General features: G+C 35.0%; 2 protein-coding genes across 8 annotated transcripts in view; one reads left to right on the top strand and one right to left on the bottom strand.

The window, feature by feature from the left end:
* The window catches only part of LOC113495361 (protein phosphatase PP2A 55 kDa regulatory subunit), a 52,314-nt gene that overhangs the window by 10,256 nt on the left and 16,403 nt on the right, over nucleotides 1-25,655 (top strand). For 3 of the 7 annotated variants that reach the window (XM_026874048.1, XM_026874047.1, XM_026874055.1), the window contains exon 2: nucleotides 21,472-21,635. In XM_026874048.1, coding sequence (XP_026729849.1) covers nucleotides 21,500-21,635 — 136 coding nt within the window. In that variant the 5' untranslated portion in view covers nucleotides 21,472-21,499. The other 4 variants (XM_026874050.1, XM_026874052.1, XM_026874054.1 and 1 more) reach the window with 4 other exon arrangements.
* On the bottom strand, nucleotides 8,932-22,904 carry LOC113495362. Its single transcript, XM_026874056.1, has 3 exons — nucleotides 22,576-22,904; nucleotides 12,936-12,981; nucleotides 8,932-9,185 (listed from the first exon to the last, which is right to left on the bottom strand). Exons 1-3 carry the CDS (start codon nucleotides 22,657-22,659, stop codon nucleotides 9,022-9,024), a joined length of 294 nt encoding a protein of 97 aa, XP_026729857.1. The 5' UTR covers nucleotides 22,660-22,904; the 3' UTR covers nucleotides 8,932-9,021.

The raw sequence follows: 25,655 nt of genomic DNA, 5'->3' as shown, positions 1-25,655 counted from the left end.
ATCACTTAGAGGTATGAAAAGTAGATGTTGTTCTATTCTCAGACCTACCCAATACGTATACAAAATTTCATAAAAATCTCTCGAACCGTTTCGGAGGAGTACGGTAACTAACATCGTGACACGGGAATTTTATATATTAGATGAGGCAAGATGAATCTAACATCCGACATCTTTAATCTCCAATCGCTATGCTGCTTGAAGAATAAGCAACAGGTTCACAGACTTCTTCCCTCGTGTTAAAATACCCTTGTTGCCATAGCAACCTGTCATCCACAGAACTTTATGACACTGCATTTTGACAAGGTTGAGCACGTGTATCGCATCCACGTGAGAGCACGTGTCTAGAGTGCTACCGTGACGCGACGAGTGCGATGCAACCAGGCTTATAATTGGATCGGTGGATAATCGGGCTATTACGTAATAGGTTGTCATATTTTGTCGGTGATTTGGTTGTAACACGTGTTTCGTCGTTTAATGGTCAGTTAATGGGTTTATGGTCTCGATTTAAAGCAATAATATTCTAGTTGTCGCAAGCGCAATGTCATTACAGGCACAGCAGGGTTCAGTTTCGCTATTGTCATTAATTCAGTCTCAATGGCCTATGAATGATTGGCAGTAGCATTAAATTTGACACTATTCGTATTCTTTCAAGCATTTTGCCATCACAATAATTATAATTCGTTGTATTGACTGTGAGTGATCCGCCCTGTACTGAATTTTCAATTATTGTGTGAGTGACATGGTCAAAAAGACCTTAGTCGCCAGCTAGAATTATAAATTTTGGGACAAATGTCAAATAAATTTAAATCTCGCTGAAGTCGATATTTGCTAACTACCCTGAGAAAAGTCTACTAATACAAATGTCCATATATCTATTGGCAAAATTTTCGTAAAGGTCAATTTCAATATTTGGTACAACAAATAACTAACATGAGCTATGTCATTTTAAATGATTTACTACTATTGTAATGGATCGTAATTCTTAAAAAAATGGATAATCCATTTCATGTTACATGTTCAATTTGAGAGCCATTTTAAATCTTTTACTCGAATATTAATCATTTAAAGTTTAGATAAGTTGATATATTTATTGATCGTAAGCAATAAATTGATATTATAAACACTTAAACACCGTTTATTTTTACTAAAACATTTGTCTAAAACATGATATAAGCTTAAACGATATTTACAGTTTAAACAAAACTGAATTATTTATTGCTTACTTTATTTTTTTTATTGAAACCATTATTCATCTGTTCGGGTCATGAACTTAGTATCTCAGGGTTCCGTATCCCGAAGGGTAATCCTATTTCCGAGAGTCCGCTGCCCTTTCATACGTCACCAGACTGTATCTCATGAACCATCGTAGCTAGAGAGTTGTAATTTTTACACATTATGTATGCTTATTGCCACTTTAACAAATCGAGGTAAAGCAACAGCTGTTAAGGTCATAAATTTGTGTTAACCGATTTGTTATTCTTAACCCTATCTGTAGGGAACCCTGAGTGTCTCAAGTCCAACTCGCACTTGACCGAAGTTTATTAACGTGTCTGTTGACTCTCTATCAATAAAAGACGTTGTTAACACCAAGTAACCTGCCAGGTAAACGAAGGTAAAACTAATTAATGATTAATAAAAATAAAACCAGCCTAGAACTGTCCAACGGCTGGTAAAAAGGCTCTTTCCATATAGATAAGGTTTGAGCATTTATCATGACGCTTGTTTAAATCCTTCAGCTTTCTTCTAATATTATTTCTTCGCTATTTTGTTATAAACTTGCTAAGACGTTTTTTTTACGAGCCTAGTGTAAATACATGAATGATATCGTGATGAGGAGGACAGATAGCCAGTCGCTCCTTGTAAATCACTGTTACTACTGCTACTAGCTGCACCCGGTTGGACTGGAAGCCGAAGCCGACCCCAATATGGGAGAAGGCGGGGCTGATGATGAGTATATCACAATCACACTAATTTATTAACGCCAAAGTTTGTATGTGATGGAAAAGATGTATGGGTGTTGGTTCCTCTTTCATACAAAAACCACTAAACGGATTTAGGCGAAACTTTGCACATGGGATAGTTTGCCATGGGACCATTTGCGATTTGCAGCGAGCGGGCCCGCGGGCAACAGCCAGTCATGATATATTCTTAACATAGTAACAATAGTACCTACAGGCTATATTAAAATAAATAAATAATAAATAAATGTCGACAACATCACATACATTGTTCTGAATCCAAAGTAAGTTGCTAAAGCACTTGTGTTATGGAATTCAGATACAACGAAGGTCCCACAAACACCCAGACCCGAGACAATATAGAAATGTGAATTTTTACATTGACCCGACCGGGGATCGAACCCGGGACCTCAGAGCTAGCGACACCTTGAAACCGGTGCGTACACCACTCGACCACGGAGGTCGTCATTAGACATAATAGTCATAGATATTAAAAAGATTAATTAAGTACTTTAATGAAGGGTCGATAAACTTAATGTCCTAGATACAAATCAAATAATATCCAAACGAGATAAATGAATCTATTGTTATTTGTTATCTGTAGATGTCTACGCAATTATCTCATAAAGTAATTATCAAATATTTTTATGATTACAATTTGAATCAAAGTTAAACGACCTTTGGAAAGTAAGTCCAGTATGGTAAATGTACTTATATGACTTAGTTTTGTAGGAGCTCGTGGCTAAGCTATAACCGCATAAGTTAATCGATCACAGGTTAAGCTATGCTTGACGCGGTTGGTCCGTAGATGGGTGACCATCTTTGTCATAACGAGTTCCTCCGTGTTTCAGAAGACACGTTAAATTGTGGGTCCCGGCTGTTATTTCTACATCTTTGACAGTCGTTACAGGTAGTCAGAAGCTTGAAAAAGTCTGACAACCAGTCTAACCAAGGGGTATCGTGTTGCCCAGGTAACTGGGATGAGGAGGTCAGATAGGCAGTCGCTCCTTGTAAAACACTGGTACTTAGCTGAAACCGGTTAGACTGGTAGCCGACCCCAATATAGTTGGGAAAAGGCTAGGCCAATGATGATGACTTAGTTTTGTAATTAAATAATATTCGTTAACATTATAACTCTGTAGTATTATTAACAAATGCCTTAGCGATAGAAATACGGAAACAATTGTGGATGTGACTGGACTAGGCCGTATGTATGTCACAAGGTTGACAACCGACAACCTTGCTGCCAACACCCGACGGATAGCAAACATCGTACAATCATGAGCAAAAATACATATTAAGATAATAATAATTATCATTTCAAGTGTTACAAGGCAGGTACTATATTATTTCAGTTTTTATTGAATTTCATACTTAGATAGATTTAATGATTTTAATATTCACCTGTTCGGTTAGAAACGGAATCCTATTATTGTTCCTGTTCATCCGTCCGTCAGCAGGCTGTATCTCATGAACCTTGATAGATAGACAGTTGAAATATTTACACAATATCATATCACATCGGTACATCTTTTGAAGCTAAAACAACAAATACTAAAAATAAAGATCTAGGTTAAGCAACAGTTGTTACGGTCATTCTTGAGCCTATTTGTACGGAACCTTGATTGTCGCGAGCCCAACTCGCACTTGACCGTCCTTTGTACAGTCATGTTCTTTTCTTTATACTTAATATTATTTGCCTACATGTAGACACTCAAGCAACTTCCTTCCATAAAAAACCTTTTATTCGTTGAAGACTGTCTTTTTCAGCTTTTTGACGGCAAAATAAATAGAAAAAATACAATTCAGTAAAAGTAACATTATTTATGTTATGCTTGTTAATTTTACATTGTTACGTTACAAGTATATTATCCACAATTAATTAGATCTCGTCTTAATTAGCCATCTAATCTTATTACTTTCGTAATAAATGAAATAGACGCAAAATGCTTCGTTTACTCACATTCAGTTAATATTAATTATTTTTTAATATCGTATGAGAAAGTAACTTTTTAACATCTCAATTAGTAGCTATAATTTTGGAGAATATACTGTTTTTTTTCTTGTTTTATACTTTTTAATAACTGTTGCACTATGTAAAGACATTCAGTATTTGATTTGCGGTTGTAGATAAGTGACATTAGCCCGTTTTGTTTAGTCACGTGATAAGTGACTAAGTCTGACTCCTTACATAGCTGGCTACCCATTATTTCACTTTTGCTAGGTAATAAAGCTAATCTGTTACAAAATTTCATGAAAATCGGTTTAATGACTCACGTAACACATATATACGTAAAGCAAACTTCAGCTTTAATATACTGCACGGATAGCCGAGTGGTTGAGCTCACCACGCCAAAACCTACTGAGCGCGACGTGTCACGGGTTCGATCCCCGCGTACGACAAGCGATTCTTGATCTGATCCACAAATGGTTGTCCGTAGTTTGGATGTCTTTTTGCATAAAATTGAATGACTTAAATGTTTGTGAAACAGACGGCTTACGGATTAAATTCCTTAGTGCGGAAGTAGTTTAAAAAAAAAGAAGAAAATGAACAGATGAAGTATGGATAAAGTCATATACATTCTAACCCAAACAAATAAAGATAACTGAATATACACGCGGTTGTATTAAACCACAAAATATTTATTAAAAGAATCCTTTCTCCTTTGTAATCCCTTGTAGCCGTAGCGTTCTTTGATTTACGTAACGTTAGAATTTATAATTTATTAATATACCTCATTAAAATTGTATAATTAACATTTCATAAACAGTAGACTTTCAAGGATGGTAATTAGAAAGTAATTTATTATAAATGAAATAATTTTTAAAATTGTTTTTATTTATTTAGTCGTTCTGGAAAACTTTTGTTGGTTAAGTGGAGAAATCCTCATGGACGCCCACCTCCTCGGGGGAGGAAGCAGGTAGTGTCAGACTCTTACTGAATAAACCTGAACCGCCGTGCAACGTCTCCCGCATTAAGTCGATGCGGATGCATAGTATAATTCACCACGCACCGATCGCGGTTGCTCTGGGAGTCTTACTGCCTCTTAAGTTGTGGGAACGAGACAACACTACATGGTATAGAGTGGCATCTCTCTTCCATAACTGTAATATTAAGATGCGGTGGTAAGCCGCTTGAACTTCAGAAACGTAAATACGTAGGTTGTACCTGTTGCACTGAAGTTGAAGTTGCTCAAGTTGCCAACATAATTCAGCAAATAAAATATCTTGAAGAGTTTTGCAAAACCAGGTGATTCATCTGTTTACCCTTATTGCCTCTACTTTTGATGATACTTTTCTCAATAGTTCGATGAAGTTTGAAAGAAGAACTTAAATTCATATCGGACCCTATAAAGTGACTGAAGCATATTTTTGTAAGCAGATTGGTTTGGCTTTCATCAATTTCGAATTCAAATTCAATCACTGGCTTTGTCTACGAATCGGCGTCTACATTACCGAGAAATTTTGCCTTTTGGGCTGGATTTTGTATCATCATCAAATTGCCAAAGCCAAACCTTCTTAATACTAGATGTTTGTAAGGGCTTCGCCCGTTACAAATTGAATATGATTGAAGAAAATAAATTCAACATAAAATCCTTTGCATCCAGGATATTTAAAAGAAAACTATCTGTATACCAAATTTCGTCTAAACCCGTTTAGTGGTTTTATGTGAAGGAATGCATCCACCAATAATATTGAACTTTTACGATTTTTTTAAGGTGTATTGTCAATGTAGAACAACTGTCCCGTTAAAATAAGTGCTAGCTTTGAAACCTAAAGTTTAACCTTCGAGCTTTTAAACTTTTACCTCTCGATGAAATAATTATAAGAAACCTCACACACAGCTATTAAACCAATCTTCAAAGCTAGCTGTTACTACGAACGAAGTATATGAAATTTTACCTATATGTATAATTATTGTTCAATTGTTTCTGATTGTGGTCCTAACTTTTACAATATTGTCCAATCAATCATAGTCCAAAATATAAGTTATATTCAAGGGCCTTCCAAATATTAGTCGGAGTATGCTTCAAAGATATTAATTGTCGGAGAGTTATCCATTTATTATAAGAGGCCTAACACTGGAAATACGTATTACATTACTTCAAGTAGTCATTATCCCCAAGTCAACGGGCGAAGACACGGCGAAGAACCCGACAAGTGAGTTTTTTTGAAATCTGGGTAAATTTCAGTTATACTAGCCACAATGGTTCATGAGATACATCCTGCAGTCAAACATATCGACGGTCGAAACTTTAAAAAAAGGTACGTCACTTAAAGATCTTTTTCGTCAAAACTCAGTGGCATTTGGGGAATGCTTGAACTGCCTAACCTTCCCATGGATCCGCCAATATTCCTACACGTGACATCCCTAAACAAGTAACTTAAATATCGTCGACTATTATAGCTAGGTATAGAACAATACACCATTAGGAGGATGACCTACATTCGACAGACTCCTTCTTCGTCGCCCCATATTAAGACGTCAAGGATAATAATGTGAATGTGATATCAGAGGCTTTATGTTTCTTATGAATGTTGATAAATATATCAAATATGTATTTAGGCTGGTTTCATGGGCGTAGCCGGGTCAGGGTAGGGCAGCAGTCAACCAATCTCCCCCCTCCCGGTATTTTTTTGGTTCCGGCATCGCGGCAGCACCTATTTAAATAGCTGCTTATTTACCACTTCTTCAACTAAATTATTTTGTGATTCGGCAATCCTCGTTCTGGGCACATACACAGACCGCTTAGAAGATTTTCGCTCGCTGTAATGTGCTGAATGATCGTTTTTTTGGACAGTCGGATAGGGCTGGACAAAAAAAAAACTAACGCAGTCTTTGCGCTGGGATAAAACTGCATTTCCGAAATCTTGATCAGTTCCGCCATTTCCATCTCCTTTTTTTTAACTTTCTGACGGATATTATGATTGTTTTTAGTTTAGTTCTTTATGGGTCAGAGCCAGGCTTGCCCAAGTGTGGCTGCCCCCATGGCTGGTTTCACAACTGTCCTGGAGGGTGCGGAACGGACGTAGGAGACCCGAAGAAATAGCAACTGGATTGCTTGGAAACCGTGATCGGGTAATCGTGTACTGATTCATACCAACTACGTCGCTGTAATAAGATTTTTTTAAATTTGACTTGTCTTCATTTCGGTTGTACTTACAGTTGGCTCGTCTTCTTACATGTCTTCTGTGAACCTGTGGACTAGCCGAAAGTACGGTATATAACGTCGACTTGGAACCAACCATAATAGATCACATCGAGTCTCTGGGTCTGTACCCGAATGACAGGTGTGGAATTTTTCGTAGTTCTAGACAACGCAAGTTTCTGACTAGACTAGAGTCGATAACCGCTTGGTAGCTTAAATCATCAGGTATTTGATATTGGCATTGCCTTCCGTAATACACTTATATGTCATTCAGTTGAAATTCATAATTGAATGTTTTTTCATAAAATATGGAATTTAGAGACTTTAATAGGACATCAAATTCGACTGTGAGTATAGCAAAGCATACTGAATTCTGCATGTAAAGAAAAATATAAGTTGTAGGCAATAAAATGATGTGCAGTCGAAAATAAATGATAGTCGGAGTATCGTCTAAAGTCTAAGAATCGATACGGACAAGTCGCGGTCACTTGCTAAGTAGTGCAACGACATAACCTTTTAGTAAGCCGTGATCGATCTCTGTTCAACGACTCGAGTAGAGATATAGCTTGACATTCATAGATGTACGTAGATATAGGACCGTTTGAAGCGATATTACAAATAAATAGCTATTTAATGATGTAAAGGTTTACTCACGCGTATTTATCGGGGGTGCCCGACAAGTTTCGGACCCAACCGGAGTCCTTAATCATGAGCTGACGCGGCGGGATCGCGAGTCGAACTCGCGACTAGCTGTCACTGTACAAATAGGCTAAGGAAAAACAAATTGGTCATCTAGCAAGTTCATGACCTTACATCACAACTGCACTAAGCGTCGTTGGTTGGGCCCGTTTCTTCTCCATAGCAAGAGCAGTTAGTAAGAGGAATATGGTGGGCGATACGGGGTGCTGTATTTTACCTCCCTTTTCCTCTCCTTTCTTTTTTGAAGTTCCCAATGTGCTGCTTGCACTTGAATAAATGGATATTGATTTTAAATGTTGATTATGACAGATCTTTTAATACGTCGACCTTCAGACTAACTAACTCTTTATTATAATTAGCACTTATACTTGTTTGACACGTGATCAGCTTTTGAGATGACCAATTGATTATGAGTTTTGTCCAATTTTATAGTAATTGTGAGATAAACTCTATCTAAATTAGTTTACTAAAAAATTGATTGAAGCCTGAAACGCGGAAATATCAAAAAAAATAAAGATTTTTCGTACTTATTACGTTGCCATGTCAAACGGTGACAGAATGAATATTTTTCCTTAAATTTAATCTTTCTTTTCTCAGAAATAAGATCATTATCGTTACGCAAATATTCGTTCCTTCTGAGATACTATATTGCGAATAATAAGAACGCTATTTCGCGGGAATATCGTTTTATTTGTGAACGTATTCACGAAATTTGAAATTCCAGAACGGCCCGTGTAAATGCTTTTCAATTTTTAATAACAATTAATCTTAGTCTTAAATAAAAATTTTAATCATTTTCCACGTTGTTATTTTCAAAAATCAAGCAATGCGGTGTACCATAGTGTTAAATTAAAAAATAAGAATCGAGTATTTCCCACCTGATAGAGTAACACAAAGAAGAATTACTTCTTATTTAAAGATTTATTTCTTCTCATAACTCGCGAAAATAGCAACCAGCTAGCAGCAAGACACTTTAAATATTAAATACTTCTTATATTTCACCCACTACTACGAACACCATTTTTCTCGACCTCCATTCTCCTGCACTTATCCTATCAACCTTCATAACACAATACTCTGAAACCCTCCAGTCAGTTTTTCAGTGTTTTAAATAAAACTTCGAGTAATCTTCATTCCTTTATTTATGACAATATAAATAATAATCTTGAACAGGTTATTATCACTTTACACCAGTCTTCCAAAGCGCCAAAACGCTAAGACAATTTGACGAAAGCTTTATCTGCGACACATTTATCGAGGGCTTCCATTAGTTCTATCACTTCCGGTTCACACGTTTCTTTAGTGAACTTCTTTTTAGCAGTAACCCTTTGGGTGCATTCCCTCAGAGCTAAGAAGAATACTCGAACACTGCAGTCCTCTGAAATCGTAGACGTATATTAATCATTACAGCTATCTATATAAGCTTCCCTCTCTAGTTAAGTTAAAGTTCTTCAATAGGTAACGAAACTAAATAACGCTCAGTTCTTTTCGATAAGTCACATGACATTGACCTGTCCTCTCCATACATTATGGGGCTTAACATTTACGATATCGATGGCTGGTTGGCCTGAGGGGCTGAAATACTCAATTTATCTGTCTTATGACATCTCAGCAAGATGCAGCACTACTTGGCGTAGAGAAGCGTGCGACATCTCACGTGCAACGGCACTGTTAGAAAGAAGATGGTAGGACCCCAAATTAAAATCTCCATGGAACACGCAAATTTTCATGAGAATCGGTCGAGCCGTTTTGGAGGAGTACAATTTCGCACACTAGAATTTTATATTGGCTTGAATAAGATGTTGGCAATGCGTCTCCTTTCAATGAAAAAAGAAAATATAATTCACCTGCCGGTTTTCCCCGCGTCAATTATACAGGAATATAAATCTTTGTAATAAATATTACAGACCACATTGACACAACCTTTTATTATATAACCAAGATTATGTTACACTATGACAGGTTAATTACGAGAACAACAGATTGCATTGGAAGCCACACAAGACTCAAGGTCACAACTTGCAATAATTACGAGAACTTAATGCGAATCAGTAATTCTTCACTGAATTAAAAAATATTTTAGACGCTCAATGGAATTTAGAAGTTTATTCTGCGAATGGGATAAATGTTATTTAGAAGAAAAGAAGATTATTTGACAATCCCTAGGCACAAAATTACAATGACAGATATTTTTTTAATAAGCTGGAGTCGAAATTTCTTAACTGGATACCCTGAAAAGAAATCTCGATTTTTTGCTAAGAATATTTGTTGTAAATGCTTCAATAGCAGGTGCAATAACAGGGTTCCTCATATATGAATATTTCAACTAAGCTATCACGGTTGATGAGATATTATAGCCTTGTGACAGACGGATGGACATACATTGGAGCCTTAGAAATCGTAATAAGTAATTTTATTTCATTTTTACTGTAGACTATGAACCCCTAAAATCTGAATCTAATATCGAAATAAGAAGATAAATAGAAAATATAATCCTGTTTTCTTTTCACTAAAAAGGTTATATTACGCAAGGGTACTGAATATTTTCCTTAATTGAAAAATAACAGCCAAGGGCAAGTAACTGAGGCTCACATTCGTTTTCACTTACCAAGGAGATAGCAAAAGGACTCATAAAATGATAGTAAATTTTACTAACACTCATAAAAAGAATTTTAGCTTCAGTCTCTGAGGGATCACCTGGAAAAGTAGCAATTTATAGAAGATCATCTTCTGGTCTCTCAAAGATTGGATGGCAAATCTTACTACGGCTGTATAAATCTATAAAATTAACAACCCATATATTTATCGATAAATTATTAATATTAAAAAGGTTTGATGGCTGATTCACAAACAGCTGTATGCAAAAACAGCGCTCAGCAGATGCATAACAATTTTAAATGACGCCCTTACTTGTCATTAGTCATGGTTATGGTATATATTCTACAGCCTTTCTAAATAAGCGGGCTATCTAAAAGTCAAAGATTTTTTCAAATCGGACTAATATTTCCTGAGATTAGCGCCAGCCCTGAGATTAACCTTTTAATTCATTTATTTCTGTAGAAGCATAGTATCAGTAACATTATTACTTTCCTAAATTTAAAGTAAATATACCAAGTCATTCTCATGATTCAAAAAAATCCAGTAGAAATTGACCGAAGTAAAAGGATTGTCCGTTGTTTTAAATCCGTTTCTTTTTCAATTTAGTTTAAAACTTGTATTTATTTCTGTTTTAAGTAACAAGAATCCTTATGGACACTCTCTCGGGAGAGAGAACGGGTAGTGTCAGACTCTTACTGACTAAACCTAACGGCCAGATGACGTCGCGTTTGGTACCGACACGTGTAGTTGCATTGCATTAATACACGTGGCGAGCTTTAAGGTACCTGGGTAAGTCTCGTGGAGTTATTGGGTTATAGACTTTCGATCATTCAGTAGTTTGAGAAGACTTGACAAGAGATTAAATTGTCCTTTGGAGACCGGGTCTACATCAAAGGTAATATAATTTATGCTGAATTCCAAGTATTATTTGGAAGAATTTCGCTTCGATTTAGATGAATTTGGGACCGAAATTCCTGTTTGGGTGAAACCGGATATAAGATTATGTGTTGAAACGATAGCTCTGGTTTTTCTAGGAAAATCTATTAGGTAGTGACTCGTTAGGCTTTTTGTAGCAAATCAAGTTGTATATCGCCTTTACCCGCAATCAATTATTCTTTTTGCTTACTCAGGAAGGAAGAGGAACCGACTTTCTTACAATAAATTGTTTTTGAATTATCGCTGTAGAAGTGGAGAAGTACTTAAATCCAGAAAACCTGTATTTCTAATAAATCACCATAATTCAAAGGTCCCCAGGATCAAATTTCGACCTAATGCACAGATATTATTTCAAATTCATATTTGTATAACCAAGTTATTATCACTTCCTAAAACGGTGATGGCAAATGATTATGAAACAGCACAATTGGGACTTTAAGCCACGTCAGGAGCCTAAACAGATACCTAGATAGGATATTATTTATCGCACAACACATAAATAGAGAATTGGATACAAATAATTAGTTACGTGATGCCACAATGGGCGGTCTTATCGCTAAAAGCTTAGGGCGGTTTCAAACTTTCACACCAGATTGTAAGCCATCCATAAGATAAAAGGTGATCAAAAAACTGTATAAATAAATATAAATAAATAAATGTGACATAATGGAAAACGTAGATCATTCCCTAAAGGACTCAAGGGATATTTCTAACTCTTTCCAGATAATATAGACTATATATACGGAGAGGGAAGGTACCAATATAATTTTCCTCTTTCACGAAAACTATTCAGTTGCATATCCGATTTCCTGATTCCTGTCATCTTTCCAATTTAGTAAAACAGCTTCAGCTATTACTCAACCAGATAACGCCTCGTTACAACCAAAATTTATTGTTAAATTTTTTATTCTGCGTAATGATAAAAGTTTCTCAATTATGCAAATGGGGAGCAACCAGAAAATAATTTCAACTTTTAACTTTATTTAGATAAATAATACAACCATTATAAATTCATCAGATGCGGTCTGATAGGCTTGTTTTAAGCTGATGAACTTGTAACGTGTTTCACCGTGGGTGGTAAAGTTGGACTCAATTTTAAGGTACTGAATATTAAGGGTAAAAACCCAATACTGAAGTTCCGCTTTCCAGTTTATCCGTCAGACTGTCACCAGGCTGTATCTCTTTACCAAGATATCTAGACAGTAGAAATATTCACAGATGATAACCGTTATAACAAATTTAAAAGAAACAAAATTGAGGTTTGCATCGGACTCGACCAGATTTATCAACATTTCAGTAGTTGTAACTTGTTCAGAATGAGCATGTTCGCGAGCAGTATTAGTGTCATGAATGATGTGGATTCGATTAAAAATAGTTGAAGGGTAAACGTTTTATACCGGGTGTTGTATATTTGATTTTATGACTTTCGGAAGTGGAACTTAATATCCTAATTTGCAGTAATGGATTTTAATATTAAGGACTACTGTTTCGATGTCAACCTTTTTATGAATTGATCACCTGCCTTCTAATTTAAGGTTGTCAAATAACTACAATGAAATTAATATACATAATCAGAAAAAATCTGTAAACATACTCTCTAAGCATATGCCTCGTTGACTTGTGAGTGGGTCTTTGGATTCCTGAAACAAATTATCACGAATTATATCAAACATTAATAAAAAAAATACTTTAAAGAAAACGAGATTTTTTAGCTTTTTTTCGGATAGGAAATCATTGAATGACTCCTTACGCTTTGGGCTGAGCGTCAGTGTTTGTTTGTTTGTTCTTTGTACGGGGCCTCGGGTAATCCCGCTGCCGGGCAAGATTTTCTCATTGCCCACTTTTCAAGATCAATCAAGCGAATCCAAACCCATGGGGTAGTGTCATTTTATAGCGGAGCGAGCTTCCAGCTCGGGCACCGGATTAGCTCAATATCATGATAATATTGCATGATTAAGTGACGCGAATTATACACACGTATACTTTCAAAATTTCTGCTTAATTTATAAATGAGTGAATTTTAGCTAACAAGCTTTATTTAGAAATAGGAAAACAGCTGAAATTAAATGAAAAGCTTGTGGAAAAGCGGTCACTTATAAATCATACTCTTGTATAATAAACCTTAATAAAGTCAATGCAACCCATCTTAGCACAGGGTACCATGTGTGGGTAACTGTCGTTAATAAAGAGTGACGCTGTGTGTCACTGCCAAGCGAATTGAAGATATCAAAATAGACAATGGCTGTCAAAATCACGCACACATAGAGCAGTGTGCAATTATTCTTCTGCGGTGTAGGAAACACAAAGAGATGTTAGAAAAGGGGTCTTTGGGAAAGAAATATCTTTCAATGAGGTTTGATATTTTTTCAAGAAAATTATGAATGACTGTGTGTAACATAAAATACATCTTATAATAATCGGTTACATAATAAAACGTCTGAACAGAATTGCATCGAATGAGTTCGAATCGGTTTCAATTGCCTTGATTTGAGACTATTTATTTCGCCGAGAAAATGACCAATAAACAAGATCAGTTCGTTTGATCTATTGTTAATGACTAGATTAACTGTTAAGCAGGATTATATTTCCATTACACAGAGGGCTTATTGGAATTTGATGAGATTAATGCATGCGTTTATAGAATTACTAGTTCTCATCGCTCGGGGCTAGTCCGGGTGGGGAATCGCGGTTATTGCGGTTGTGGGAACAAGACAGGGCAATAGTTAGCGTAGAGCGGTATCTCTCTTGCACAATTGGGTATTTGTCTAAAAAATTAAATTAGTTAACCCAATCTGGGTTAAAAAATATCGGAAACATATTTTTTCTTTCATCGCGTAATTAATTAAGCTGATACAGTGAGCTGTTATTTCGTGAACCGTCACTTATCAGTACCACTTTTACCGACGAGTGTCGCCACTATCTTTGATTCGTTATCAATACTTTTTTTAGGATTAGTAGTTTTTAGTTTTTTAGTAGGGTATTCGTTTTTTTGTCAAATACTTTATTGCCTTAGTCTCATTATAATATACGTGGGTAAGCGAGGAAGCAATCAAGAAAATAGCTCTTGGTATAATATTGAGCTAAAAATCTGAGCAATTACCACCTCCTCCTATTATCTTCGTAAAGATCGACTTAAAACACATTACAATAATTGACACAGTACGTCATTTAACAATCTCAACTTGAAGAGCGAAGTTACAATTAACAAAAGTGAACCAAAAAGAACGAAATCAAAGTATAACGTGTGTACTCATTGTTTTAGTAAAACAATGGCGGACGTGTTATTACATACATCGTATTGTATGTCATTACATCCATAAATGTAATATTCAGGTCGATACGCAATTTAGACTACAGGGCTCTCAGGACCAAAGTGAATTGTACAATTTGTATTGGATTATTTAAATTGTTTTGAAGGGTCGTGGTATACTCTTAAACAATTATTTACTATATTACGCATAGTGCTAAATTGTATTTTAACCTTTTTGTATATAATCCATGAAGTTTAGTGGTTTTAAATATTATAAACTAATTTACTACATGTTAAGACCTTACAAAGTGTATGCAGTGAAAACTGGAGCTAAAACATTCATACACCTGATACACCTATATCGCATTTTGTTTTGGGGACTTAAACAAAAGGTGAACAATCTTAGGCTTAGAAGTAATGGTCACTACCCAAAACCTGGGCCCCGATTCTGCTATTTTACAACGGCCGAAGAATGAATGGCAATTGAATTAAATTTGAAATTATTCCTATTCTCTTTAGCATTTTGCCCATACAATATTTGGAACTTAATTGTATTGACCTAGAGTGTACCGTCCCGTACTTAATTATCAATTACTGTGTAGAAAAATGATTAAGAGAATACGAAAATTGACATTTTCAGCCAAATTTCACTTATTCATAGCCATTGTAAATAGCAGAATTGGGGCCCTGATTTGTTGATGAGCGAGTTTGATCCCACCAAGTACTTGTGTGTGTTCTGTATGATATTCTGAGTCGGACTGTCTTGATCGGAATCTTTGGGAAACCCACGCGACACAAGCATTAAATTAGCAAGTGCTGAAGTCGTTTCTTTAAAAAACCTAAAGAAAGTTAAGAATATTCTCTAGACTACCCTTCAAAAGTATTTAAGTGAAAGGTATTTTCTTATTTATTTATCATCGGGCTACAAAATAACAACGGTTACTTGCCAACCCCAAACAAAACCAATTAAAACCCTAAATTGTGTTAAGACAAGTCTTACAGAACTTAGGTAAGAGTCACTTAGTATTCATAGTAGAGAATAAATTAAATTGTTTAATGTGGCAACCCTTAAAAATCCGTTTAGAACAATCGTGCTCGATAATTGCCGTCGCCCTTAACGGGACAACATTTGACATTGTAGAATGCAAATCTATCTATACATAATAACATGTATAAAATTAGGATTGTCTGTTTGTCAAATTGAAGAGCTACGGTACATTCCTTTTTATTCCATGTGTCTGGTTGTCCCGGCTAAGCTATGAATTGGCTTGGCCGATTTCGATCCCGATATTGGTATGCTTAAAAGACTTCCAAGAGAGTTTACATGTATATTAATATGATAGTTTGTGTAATAAAATGCTCCTGCACACCTTAGTGGTGTACTGTGTCGCAAGGGTTTCCCGAAAATTAAACCAATGCTCAAATATTTGTCGTGAACGGGTATAGAACCCGCAGTTTGCCATGCTCATTGAAACAATTCCGTTCCTAAACTAATTAATCAACGTTCGTATAATATACGAAAGCGTATTACAAAAAAGATTTTATATAACAAGAATAAAAAGAGTCCCTTTATTAAGAAATTAATAATCCAATTCTTTGGGCATTATTATCCGATGGCGATCTGTTACTGAATGTCCGCCAGTAAATTGAGTCATGCCTTATTAACTGCAGTTTATCTGGGAATTAATTAAGGATATGTCCTTAAAAATTTATATGGAAAAATAAAAGTACCACGCAGTATTAGAAAGCAAGATAAGATGCCATCGATCCTGGATGTCTTATACAACAAAATTTGCCGTAGTTGCCGAGTGTGGGGAATTTCCTTTGCATATTATTATAGGGTTTCTCAATTTCGGCTCAAATTTATCTTGTTTGTAGTCTGATCCAGTTTTAATTCCCTGAGGGGATCGGCAATGTATGATCGTGCGAAATTTTATTTGAGATTTTTTGGGCGAAAGTATTTTTTAGTAGACCCTGGGAGTCTTGAAGCTATATTTTTTCTGCCAGTTTTATGTAAAAAAAGGAAAAGAGAAGAACGAGTACAGAAATTGAAATTCTGGACCATGAACGTCTTGGTCATTCTAAACTAAATAAAAACAGATGCATCTGAAGATAACAATGAAAACTTTTGCAGTTTGGGTAAACAATTTGGCCCCAAATATAAACATCCAATAATGGATTATGTCACTACGCAGTTGCCAAAACTTGACGGCCATAAACCCGTTATCAAGCTGGTAATAAACTGACCGGTTCGCACTGACGTCAAACCCTAGTTTTAAAAACAAAACACTAATAAAACTATTTTCAGAAAACTAGAAATTTTGCCTACGGGTAGAATATTCTGGGTCAGAGATTTTGCTATGGATATGGACAGGACGTTGAACATTTTCTTCTCGTTTTATTTTATTAAAGATATTATTCAAATTATGTATATCGTGGCGAAAAACCTTGTCATTTATGTAATATCGAACTTGTTTTTGGAGGTTCGTGAAGGTTTAAAGTCATCGGCGACATAGTTAAGAGTTCTCAGATTTCGGATAAAGAAAAAAAATGCTACTCAGTATTTTTTTATAGGTCGCACTGGCCTGTATTAGAATTTGCTGTCTATCCGATGTTTTTTGGAAATCAATCTGGCAGACAAAGTATACAAATACCAGATAATCACGTACTCTGAAAATTACGTAACTAAATAGCAAATGACTTGGTAAATAGAGCTTGAAAATATTTAGCACATTGAAGCCCTAGGCAGAGAGAGAAGAAAGACCTTTAATCTGCAGTGAGACAGAGACGGCTAAATAAGAAGAAAGCAAGAATCCTACAATTCATTCCTTTATAGGATCGATGATACGAGTATAATATTCCCTAAACGCTTTAAATACGTCATTGCATTATAAGGAATATCGAAACTTATTTCAGCCATGTTTTATTGATCTGCTTCAAAGAAAATACTTTCAACTTTATAGCAGGCAACGTCCCTATTCATAGAATCTTGCTCGATTACGACATTACACAATCAATGCATTTGAACTATTCATCAAAGTTATTCAGGCGATGACTATTGCACCTAGTACTTAAGAAGTCTGAATGACACATACACCTATTACTTCAATTTAAGATTCTTCTTTGAATTCATCAATGTGGGAATTAGTCACTGATTTGACCGTAGTGTCCGTATTCCCATTAAATTTGGGCTAAAACTCCGTTGAATACTTTCGTTGATATAATTATATTGTCTTTTTGTTTTAATGGAAACTTTTCGGCAATTAAATTTGAATCTTAATTAGTGTTCGTAACATTACCCTTAACTGAGAGAGACATGCAAATCTTGGACAGTCTTCTTTAGTGATATGTGTTTAATAATCTGCTACTGGGTTTTGAGTAATTTACAGCCAAAGCGACCAATTTATGTCACAAACAACATTAATTATAATAATAGCATTTTACTATATTTTGGAACATAAAACGTCTTGGTTTGGTTCAAACGAAAATTTATTACTGCAACTACTTTTATTGCTATATTAAAACCGCTTTAAACAACAAGACGACGTCTTACACGTGTGACATCGTCCATAATTCACGTGCAAATGCTCCAATAATCCTCTCGTTACGAATCTCAGGGGAAATTAGGGGAATGATGTAGGGTAGGTAAACAAAACAACTAATGAATTACCATCAGCTGGGCACATTAACGTCTTGTGTGATGTCTACGGTACAGGCAATCGTGTAATAAATAGTAGAGTAACTAAAATACGTCATGAACAAAAGATTTCGCGGAAACAAATCAAATAGTCGGATATAGCGGATACAGATGACAATTGTCGCATTTCCTGCTATGCCACTGTGATTGTTGTACCACGTATTTTAAAATTTGCTGCAGCTTTTTTTATTGGGATGAGTGTTAAAGGATAATACTATCTCTGACCCACGTGTGAAACTATTTGAGCATAAAAGCTAAGTTGAAAAGAAACTGAAACATTAGGCAATTAAGCGATTATTTTAAGTTCCACCTCATTCCACCTAGTTTCTTCCAAATACGAAAGAAATACTTACGATAGTCCAGACTAAAGCATTCCAATTAATAGTTAAATAGCGCCAACGACCCCATATGAACCCATCCGGACCAACTAAATATTCCACTAGCATTGAATATCTTGTGCGGAGCGCGGCCTAAAATGGGAAATCCGACCGGAATTAACGGATGGCTGACGCGCGCACATTATAAATTCTAAAACCTTTCTTTTCGCAAACAATTTTTCGTTTTTGTTAGAATTTCTACAAATATTTACTTCTTATCCCTCCTCGCATATGGTTTTGCATTCAAACTGCACACAATAGGTCTTTTATTTTCTGCGCCAATTAACTTCAGGGGTTAACTTATAATTTTGTTCTTTAGAATTTTTGCACCTTCATATGCGTATTATTTTTGTCGCCGTAATTTTGCAGGCAAGAGAATAATTTGTGAAACTCCGCTTTTAGTTTCTAGACCGCCAATATTCAAACCATATCAGATTATACATCCCTCCATATTCACAGCAAATTAATATGAACATTGATAAATGATAACCTAACCAAATATTGGTGAATCTGTTTCAAACTATCCCTGTGTGTGTAAACAGTGTTCAAGTTAGTGAGGTACACGAACTAATACGTCCGGTGATAAAGCTAGTTAGTTTCCGACTACTGAATTATTTATTATGAACAAAGCTATTTCATCTAATGGTAATCGCGTAAGATGTTTGATCAAATACATAGGGATTTCCTCTTTAATTAGAGACTTTTTTTGAAATTTATCTTTGTCCAATTTTTTTTTAATCCCTTATTTTATTTGTGTCATCGCAAGCGAGATGACGTAATACAATGCCCGTTTCGCTATCTCGTTCTAATACGAGCAACAGTCCAACTTTAGAAAATAATTTTACACATGTCGATAATTTTGTGCAAAAAATATGTACAAATTATATCTTCACGATCTATTCAATAAAAATGCTCATACGAGTATAACAACATAGGCAAGCAACGAGCAAAAGTTAATGAAATAACCACGTTTATTGGTACAATTAATGACGGTAGCAAAATATTATTCCGACCTATTTGAAAAACTAATTATCGTGTTCGATTATCGTCGTTTGGTTATACAATACAATGGCTACTAAAATTTTCCTATTACCGACCATTTTATATTATAAAATGTTTTGTAAAGGACTGTTAATAGAATCTCAAAGCTTAGCATGCTTCGCAAATTTTAAACCGATTTCAAAGAGGAGAAGGCTCTCAATTCGTCGGTAATTTTATTTTTTTATTTTATATGAGTTCAGTGATTGATTTTTTTATTTAACGTGAAGTAGTTGTCATTTGATTCCATTAAAAAACATCAAATTACTATTACCACCGCGTCTTGATTGCGTGGTATACGTAAATTGCAATAAAATTATTACACTGCCTGATTTACTAGCAAGCTTCATTTACAAATTCTCAGTTATATCTATACGAATTTTAATCCTAGTCACTTAAGTGGTCTAGCTGTGAAAGCGTGACGCGATAAAGATGCTTCCGTATTCATTATATTTGTTCGTACAGATTCGTCTTGAAATAAAAATCTGTCTAGAAGCATAAAAAAAAGAGTAATATCGCCAGTTCAATCTTATGAAACTGGTATCTGTGGATACTTCGCAATATTTTACTTTCGAGTTGAAATAATTCGTATTTTTCATCATACAACCATCAAATACTAAAGAAACCTTTGCGGTTTGATATTTTTCCTTTAAAACTGAACAACAAAAAGCTTCAGAATACGAGTTATTTTGCTAACTTTTAGGTTTCACTTTGAACTGTTAACAGAACCACAAGCTTTACGCTATTTCGACTGAATAATCAAAGTAAAAACATAAAACCCTTCCCGAGGGTAGTCGAAAGTTATCATTGTTAGATAAATGTTGTGAGTACCCACAATTAACCTAAAAACTATTATGCTAGGCTGTAATAACATGTATGAAGTTGGGTAATTAAAAATTATATTTTGCCGCCATGTGCCTATGTCAGACTAACTTGTTACAGACTTTCAAAAGGATGAGGTTTATTCTTTCAGCCTGTATTTTAAAAATAAGTATAACAAGTACCGCTGAACTTCATGGTGGCATATATTATGTATCTATCTTTGTTAAGCGACCTTTTGCGAAATTTGCGGGCTAGCTATTTTCTTTTTCAATGTAAAGCGGTTTTACAGAAGAAAATCATACATGCTTAGCTTATATGGAGTTGAGAATCTCTCACGAGACAGATAAAAGAAACAACTCATTAAAAAAACTGCATCGCCTGAGACCGATCTGGTTTAAACTTGGTCCAATTGCTTTAAGTAGGTACTGAAATGACGAACTTGCGTTTTGGAAGGTTATTTAATATACCAGACAATTATATTGTACTCAGTGTACTCAATTCGCTCGTTAAACTAATTAAGCTGAAGGGGAAACAATGTGTATCGATAATCAATATTGTGTTTAAGTTTCCGATCAGATGATGGTAAAATAATAGCTTTATTAGCAAAAAATATTTTTATGGACCAAGGGTTATGGGCAAAATACCCATTTTCGTACCTGATAAATATCAACAAGACAAATACCAATAGGCAATTTTGGTCGTTAAAAGCATATTGCTTAATAATTTTGTTTTTTACTAAGCACCTCATAAAATCCATAATTATATTATTAGATCAGTAAATGTTTTATTAATTCAAATTGAATATGTTTCTTCCAAATGCTTCCTCCGAGTAACTAGATTGTCAATTGATTTTATACCAAATTTCATTTTGTCCAGACCTAAATTCGTTCTAGCCATTTAGCTGATAACACTTTCCAACAAAAACTTATATACTCCTTGTTTTCAGACTATCATTGACATGGTGGCGTAAAGAGATGGCGACCACCACGATGGTAGTATCACCACTAGCGACGCAGCCATCCCCGAAGAACAAAAGGCGGCTGTTCGCTGAAGCCAGGCAGAATAGCCTGCAGAAACTGAGCATCATATTCGACCATGGAAATAAGAACGGTAAGATTATTATCAGGAGAGACTGGGGAGATGCGAGAATTTAGGCCTCCTTCCCCTTTTTTTGGGTAAAGCGGGGGAATCCTCATGAACAACCGCCCCCTAGGAAGAGAGAACGGGTACTGTCCGACTTTTACTGATTAAACCTGAACCGCCATCGGGGTATGGCAATACGTTGCAATCCTTCATAACTTTGATTTTCCCCTAAGAACGAAACTGGTTTATAGTGTTTCTGGGTTTAAGTATCATTTAAACCTTTGCTAGCTGGAAAAAGAGGCTTTAACGACCGTAGCTCAGTGCAATCGCATACATAACAGTACGTCATTGTATCGAGTCGAAACTCAAAAAGACCTAGAAGCAAATAAAAGATTTTCTATGCAATGCAATACAAAACCCTAGACCAGTAGCGCCATCTACGATTCGTTCTTGCAAACGTTTAATAAATAGAGATTAAAACCTTCTTTGTTTTAATCGAAGTCGTCGATAGAAGAAATTATCAACATCGTGCCGTCAATAAAACCTTTTTCTAATAATAAAAGTACCCATCCGGTTAATATGTGCACCTGCTTTATCCTGACCCCTCGCAAATGTTTTGCTTCGGATCAAAAAAGCATACAAAAGTCAATCTTATGGCGGTGCAATAAAAGTTATAGTTAGGTTTGCGAAATTATTGGTTGAATGAACAACGCAAGGCAAGGTGCATAATAATAGGCATTTACATACTAAAAACTGTAACAGCTGTTTCCTAATCAATCGTATAGTCATGGTATGATAATAATATATACACAGCCAAGTTATTTTGATATGATGTGACTTTCGTGCCGACCAAAAATGAGACTTTAAGCTATTAAAATTGTTGTGGATGTGATTGTTATTCTAGATAATCTATTATGAAATGAAATATATTTGTATTCACGTAATATAGGTTAAAAGCCAATCTTACCGGATCAAACATTTTCAAATCAATATCGCCATCAGGCAACGGATCTTTAGCTTTCGCCGGGGGGCCTTTACTTTTGGCGGCCATACTGAATTATAAATAATATTATCTTCACGTACAGAATAGATTCAGTTCTTTAAATGTTTCTAAAATAATTATGTCAATTCATATGTTATGACTTTAGACTGTTCTTTACTTTTGTGTTTTCAAAATAAAGTGAGAAGCGGAAACGCGTAAATCAAAATAAGTTAAATACTCATAAAGTTATATATACGTAATTATATCTTCTCCATTTAAAAATATATGCTGTTAGAAATAATTTAATCGACTCACAAAAACAATATTGTTATCTATATAACACAAACAAATAGCAGAAACAAAATATTTTTAGTAATGAGTCGGTAAAACAGGCAAAGTTTTATTTGATACCACTAGATGGCAGCGTGGTTTCGCAACGAAATGCGCGCTTTTTCATAGCTGTTTTTCCACCAACGTCCGTTTTGACATAAGTGTTGTTGTGTTGCCAGTCCGATAAAAAATCTACCATCACAGTTCGTTTTACATAATTTTAACTGCTCGTAAAATATTTCTATAACTAAAGTTTAAGTTTCTATTCAAACAAAAGAATCTCATTTATTAGAATTTATCAAAAAATAAATTTATGAGACTTAGTTTTAACCATTAATTACATTTCCTCGAATAATGCCGTCGTAGTTTAACGGAGGTGTGCAGGGTGTATTCAATTATTTTATCGATTTCGTTTCGTTATTGATATTGAACTGTAAAAGCTAGTAGATGCTAGGTTTCTAAATATCTTATTTCGCAACAATTATTTTTTCTTCGCTTTATTTTTTATCGGATAGTGTATGAATGTATTTACTATAGACAATTTTCAATTGTCTTTAAAACAATATTTCGCTCACCTTTTTCATGAATATAACCTCTGGAACTTGGTTTCTGAAGCACTCGGGCTTTTTATTGAAAATGATATTTTCTCGTTGGTTAGTAGATTTTGTAATGGTCAGTATGGCAACACTGTATTCTGCAGTAATTATTTGTATGTATTTCTCAGCGCCATTACTTTTTACCGATGTAATGTTGAAATGATTTTAATCCGTTTTCATCGGCAAATCTGTGTGATGTTTTAGCAAAACACTCAAGTGATTGTGTACTAAAACTATTGAACTTCTTAAAGTTTTTGTGCTGGGCTTTGTCATGGCCGGTAAGTGGTGACTTTTTGCGCCCGCTAGTCAAGGGCGAAATCGGATTTGGGAATCGCAATAAGTCGAAGATGTTTTATCGTTCGAACTCCGACGGTAAATGCAATGTTATTGTCATTATTTTGGTTTTTAGTATTTAGTGTTTACATACTGTGACGATAGCTTGTTTGGATTAATGTTTGGTTATCATAACTTACGCCGATAGTTTTAACCTTTTGCTCTCTGAATTCACTATTGCTAGAGATGTAGAGCTGGGGAAGTTCTCGCAACGGTCTTTCGGCGTCTGATTTCGAATTTAATGCGTTATTGTTACATAAAATGCGGGCGACAAGAATGTTTGCGAGAACATATGATTGTATTTCATCGCGGTTGTGTATTTAGCCGAGACGTAGCATATTTTAACGTTAGTAAAGTATATAGAGACTTCGATTAACGTCGAGCGATTTATTTTCGACAAAAGAAACACGTTATTTCGATGAAGTTACGCTCAGGTAAGACATTTTTTTTTCGCACTTACGTATCTTGGCATTTTGGGAACAAACTTAATCAGTTACTCACGACGATGATCAACAAACTTGTTGTTATGCGCAATATTAGTATAAAGTTACAATTTATTAATCTATTTGTCCTCACATCTTGTAGATACCGTGCAGGTAAATTATTTTAATCAAACCAACCTTTTCGAATTCGCGTTTGAACAGCTGTGTTGAAAAGAGATGGAAATACCAACGTATCTTATTAGAATTAACATTCCAGAAGGTCACATTACATGTTATATATTAGTATCTCTGTCCAAATAGTGAAAAACTTTCGTATTATATCATCAACAACAAAATAAAACAAATTGATGCAAGTTACATTTTAGTCAATGATAAATCAACTTTTAGATAACCTCCATATCTGACAACAAAACATTGATCTCTTTAATTTATTAAACTTTTAAGATGATTGTTTATATTATGTTGAAGATTAAAGACATGAATATGACATAATATTAACATTTTTTGTTTACTTATTGAAAGATTACTCATAACTCATAAATATTTGTTACAATGGGCTACTCAATTAAAGAGGTCGCTTGATGTATGAAACATGTACACTTTCCTTGTGATTCAATCCTAAACTCGTCCATATTTTTCCTGCACCATACAGTAGCTTATTTGTAAGAAATTGAGGCAGTGTAGAAGTGTCTTCGATATCTATTGGTTCAGTGTTATAAAATTGGGTACACTGGTTTCTCATGTATTCCAAACTTATTATGTTTAATGTGATAGGCAAATATTAGTTACTAGCTGTTGCCCGCGACTTCATCCACATGGTTAGAAGATATAAGTTAGGATTTTTTTAATGGAAGCCCTTGAAGATTAATCATTTTCCCTGTTATTTCCACATTTTCCATTGCATCTTTGCTCCTACTAGTTGCAGCGTGATGGTAAATAGCCTAAAACCTTCCTCAATGAATGGTCTATACTACACAAAAAGAATTTATCAATTTGAACCAGTAGTTCATGAGATTAGCGCATTCAAACAAACTCTTCAGCTTTATATGTTAGTATAGATTAATGTTTCCTCTGGCAAAAATGTTCCTATGCAGGCTAATACTATTTGGTTTACCTTTAATATTGTTTATGGGTACTATAATTATAATTTCTGCAAGGTCTTTCTCTTAGTCTGTTCATTTGTTTCTCGTTCCCTGAAATAAATATAACTGATGAATATGCCACATTGTCGGAGACAACGGAATCTTTTCATTAACCTTCTAATTTTGAACTAAATAATATTTGTTGCTTATGAAATATCGTACTAAAACTTATGTTGTGTGTTTAAAATTCCTACGTTAATTCATTGATATAATATCTAAAT

Source organism: Trichoplusia ni, chromosome 6 (genome assembly GCF_003590095.1).
Source record: "Trichoplusia ni isolate ovarian cell line Hi5 chromosome 6, tn1, whole genome shotgun sequence".
NCBI classification, from domain to species: Eukaryota; Metazoa; Arthropoda; class Insecta; order Lepidoptera; family Noctuidae; genus Trichoplusia; species Trichoplusia ni.
The sequence above is the reverse complement of the archived record's forward strand: the minus strand, read 5'-3'. Positions and strand labels throughout refer to the sequence as shown.

Bases quoted from the DNA above. Each gene is read 5' to 3' on its own strand.
- LOC113495362 (XM_026874056.1), bottom strand. From the start codon at position 22,659: ATGGCCGCCAAAAGTAAAGGCCCCCCGGCGAAAGCTAAAGATCCGTTG. The intron at 12,982-22,575 runs GTAAGATTGGCT...AATTTGTTTCAG, and splicing joins ATTTGAAAATGTTTGATCCG to GAATCCAAAGACCCACTCAC. The intron at 9,186-12,935 runs GTATGTTTACAG...CTACGATTTCAG, and splicing joins ACGAGGCATATGCTTAGAGA to AGGACTGCAGTGTTCGAGTA.